At 46.7% G+C, this 2,783-nt stretch overlaps 1 protein-coding gene across 1 annotated transcript in view; it reads right to left on the bottom strand.

Annotated features, from left to right (window-relative positions):
• Positions 1-2,783, bottom strand: part of LOC108543672 (solute carrier family 2, facilitated glucose transporter member 3-like) — a 16,005-nt gene continuing 13,222 nt past the window's right edge. Inside the window, 3 exon segments of the mRNA XM_017894258.1 lie at positions 1-219; positions 1,819-1,907; positions 1,910-2,021. Of these exon segments, the coding sequence (XP_017749747.1) occupies positions 1-219; positions 1,819-1,907; positions 1,910-2,021 (420 nt within the window).

Here is a 2,783-nt window from a genome sequence, read left to right as displayed (position 1 = left end):
TTAGACATTGGTGGTGGTCTTCTTAGGAGGCTGGATGCTGTTCATCTCCATGACGCCGTCCTTCCCAGATCTATCTGCACCGTGTGCCTGCCCTTCAAAGGCCCGTGTGATATCCTCAAAAGTCCTGCCACGGGTCTCAGGGACTTTGAAGAAGGTAAAGGCCAAGAAGGTAATGAGGAAGCCAGTGAAGATAATAAAAACGTAGGCTCCTAAATAGTGCTGGCAAAAGGACACAAAAAAGGAAGGTTAATATAAAAATCTCATCATTGACAAACTCAATTTCCTTCACATTCATATTTCCAGTGAGCTTCAAGCTATAACCCTTCCATATTGAATGGAAACTGGTTTCTTCAGCGATTCACTTAAGATCCTATTGCTAACTTACTATAGTTCTCTGTACTTTTCTTTTTGTCATTCCTTTTCATTACAGTTAGATGCTTCCAAATGTCTACTATTTTAGGACTTTTGAGTATTATTTTTAAAATCTGTGTTTCTGGGCCGAGTACGGCGGCTCACGCCTATAATCCTAGCACTTTGGGAGGTCAAGGTAGGAGGATCACCGGAACCCAGCAGTTTGAGACCAGCCTGGGCAACATAACAAGACTCCATCTCTCTTTTTTTTTTTTTTTTTGAGACAGAGTCTCGCTCTCTCACCCAGGCTGGAGTGCAGTGGCCAGACCTCAGCTCACTGCAAGCTCCGCCTCCCGGGTTTACGCCATTCTCCTGCCTCAGCCTCCCAAGTAGCTGGGACTACAGGCGCCCGCCACCTCGCCCGGCTAGTTTTTTGTATTTTTTAGTAGAGACGGGGTTTCACTGTGTTAGCCAGGATGGTCTCGATCTCCTGACCTCGTGATCCACCCGTCTCGGCCTCCCAAAGTGCTGGGATTACAGGCTTGAGCCACCGCGCCCGGCCTTTGACTCCATCTCTTTTTACAATTTTTTTTTTTGAAATGGGGTCTCGCTCTGTCACCCAGGCTAGAGAGCAGTAGCGTGATCACAGCTCACAATGAACTCTACCTCCTGGGTTCAAGTGATTCTCTTGCCTCAGTCTCCTGAGTAGCTAGGCCTACAGGTGTGTGCTACAATGCCTGGCTTTTTTTTTTCTTGTTTTGAGACAGAGTTTCTCTTGTTGCCCAGACTGGAGTGCAATGGCATGATCTTGCTCACTGGGATTGCAGTGAGCCATGACACAAGGCCTAATTTTTGTATTTATTGTAGAAACAGGGTTTCACCATGATAGTCAGGCTGGTCCCCAACTCCTGACCTCAAGTTATCCACCCACCTTGGCCTCTCAAAGTGCTGGGATTACAGGCTTGAGCCACTGCGTCCGGCCGCAACTTAAAACTTACGAATTGTTTATTTCTGAAATTTTCCACTTAGTATTTTTAGACTGCAGGTAACTGAAACTGCAGATGAGGAGGGACTACGGTATTATTTATTTGTTTATTTATTGAGGGATGGAGTCTTGCTCCTGTCAAGCAGGCTGGAGTACAGTAGCGTGATCTCGGCTCGCTGCAACCTCCACCTCCCAAGTTTAAGCGATTCTCCTTCCTCGGTCTCCCAAATAGCTGGAATTACAGGCATGTGCCACCATGTCCAGCTAATTTTTGAATTTTTAGTAGAGACAGGAGTTTCACCATGTTGGCCAGGCTGATCTTGAACTCCTGACCTCAGGTGATCCGCCTGCCTCAGCCTCTCAAAGTGCTAGGATTACAGGCGTGAGCCACAATGTCAGGCCCAGACTACTCTATTATTAAGGAGTATCTTCAACATGTCAGCTTACATAGGCTGGTTTTAAGATAAGGTGAGTTTACTTACAGCAGCAGAGGGGAAGAGCAATCCGACTAGAAAGTTGGAGGTCCAGTTGGAGCAGCCGGCCACTGCCATCGCAGCTGGGCGGGGCCCTGGCTGAAGAGTTCGGCCACAATAAACCATGGAATGGGGCCTGGTCCAATTTCAAAGAAGGCTACAAAGACCAGGATAGCCCCAATACAGACAAAGCTCATGCCATTATAGTTATCCTGTAAGAGGAAGGAACAGAGAAAATACAATTTAAAGACAGTGTAACCTAGGATCTAGGTTCCCAGAGGCAATTAACGGCAAGATTCTCCTGTCCCTGATGCACAATACAAAGAGAGGCTGTGGAATCAACAGGCTTGGATTTATTTTTATTATGTTTAGAGACAGGGTCTTACTGTGTTACCCAGGCTGGAGTGCAGTGGCGCTAAAACACCTCGCTGCATCATCGATCTCCAGGGCTTAAGCAATCCTCCCACCTCAGCCTCTCAAATCGCTTGGACTTGAAGCATGTGCCACCATACCTGGCTAATTAAAAAAATTTTTTTGGCCAGGCACTGTGGCTTACACCAAGGCAGGTGGATTATTTGAGATCAAGAGTTGGAGACCAGCCTGGCTAACATGGTGAAACCCTGTCTCCACTAAAAGTACAAAATTAGCTGGGCATGGTGGCGCATGCCTGTAATCCCAGCTTCCTGGGAGGCTGAGGCACAGGAAACGCTTAAGCCCAGGAGGCGGAGGTTGCAGTGAGCTGAGATCATGCCACTGCACTTCAGCCTGTTGACACAGTGAAACCCTGTCACAAAAAACAAAACAAAACAAAACAAATTTTGTTTTTTTATAGAGATAGTTTCTTGCCATGTTGCCTAGGCTGGTCTTGATCTTCTGGGCTCAAGCAATCCTCTAACCTTGGCCTTCCAAAGTTGCAGATGACAGGCATGAACCATTGCACTCAGCCAGGCTTGGAATTTTTTTTTTTTTTTTTT

This window comes from Rhinopithecus bieti, unplaced genomic scaffold (assembly GCF_001698545.2).
Source record: "Rhinopithecus bieti isolate Rb0 unplaced genomic scaffold, ASM169854v2 scaffold_23748, whole genome shotgun sequence".
NCBI lineage: Eukaryota > Metazoa > Chordata > Mammalia > Primates > Cercopithecidae > Rhinopithecus > Rhinopithecus bieti.
This window is presented reverse-complemented; position numbering and strand designations above follow the sequence as displayed.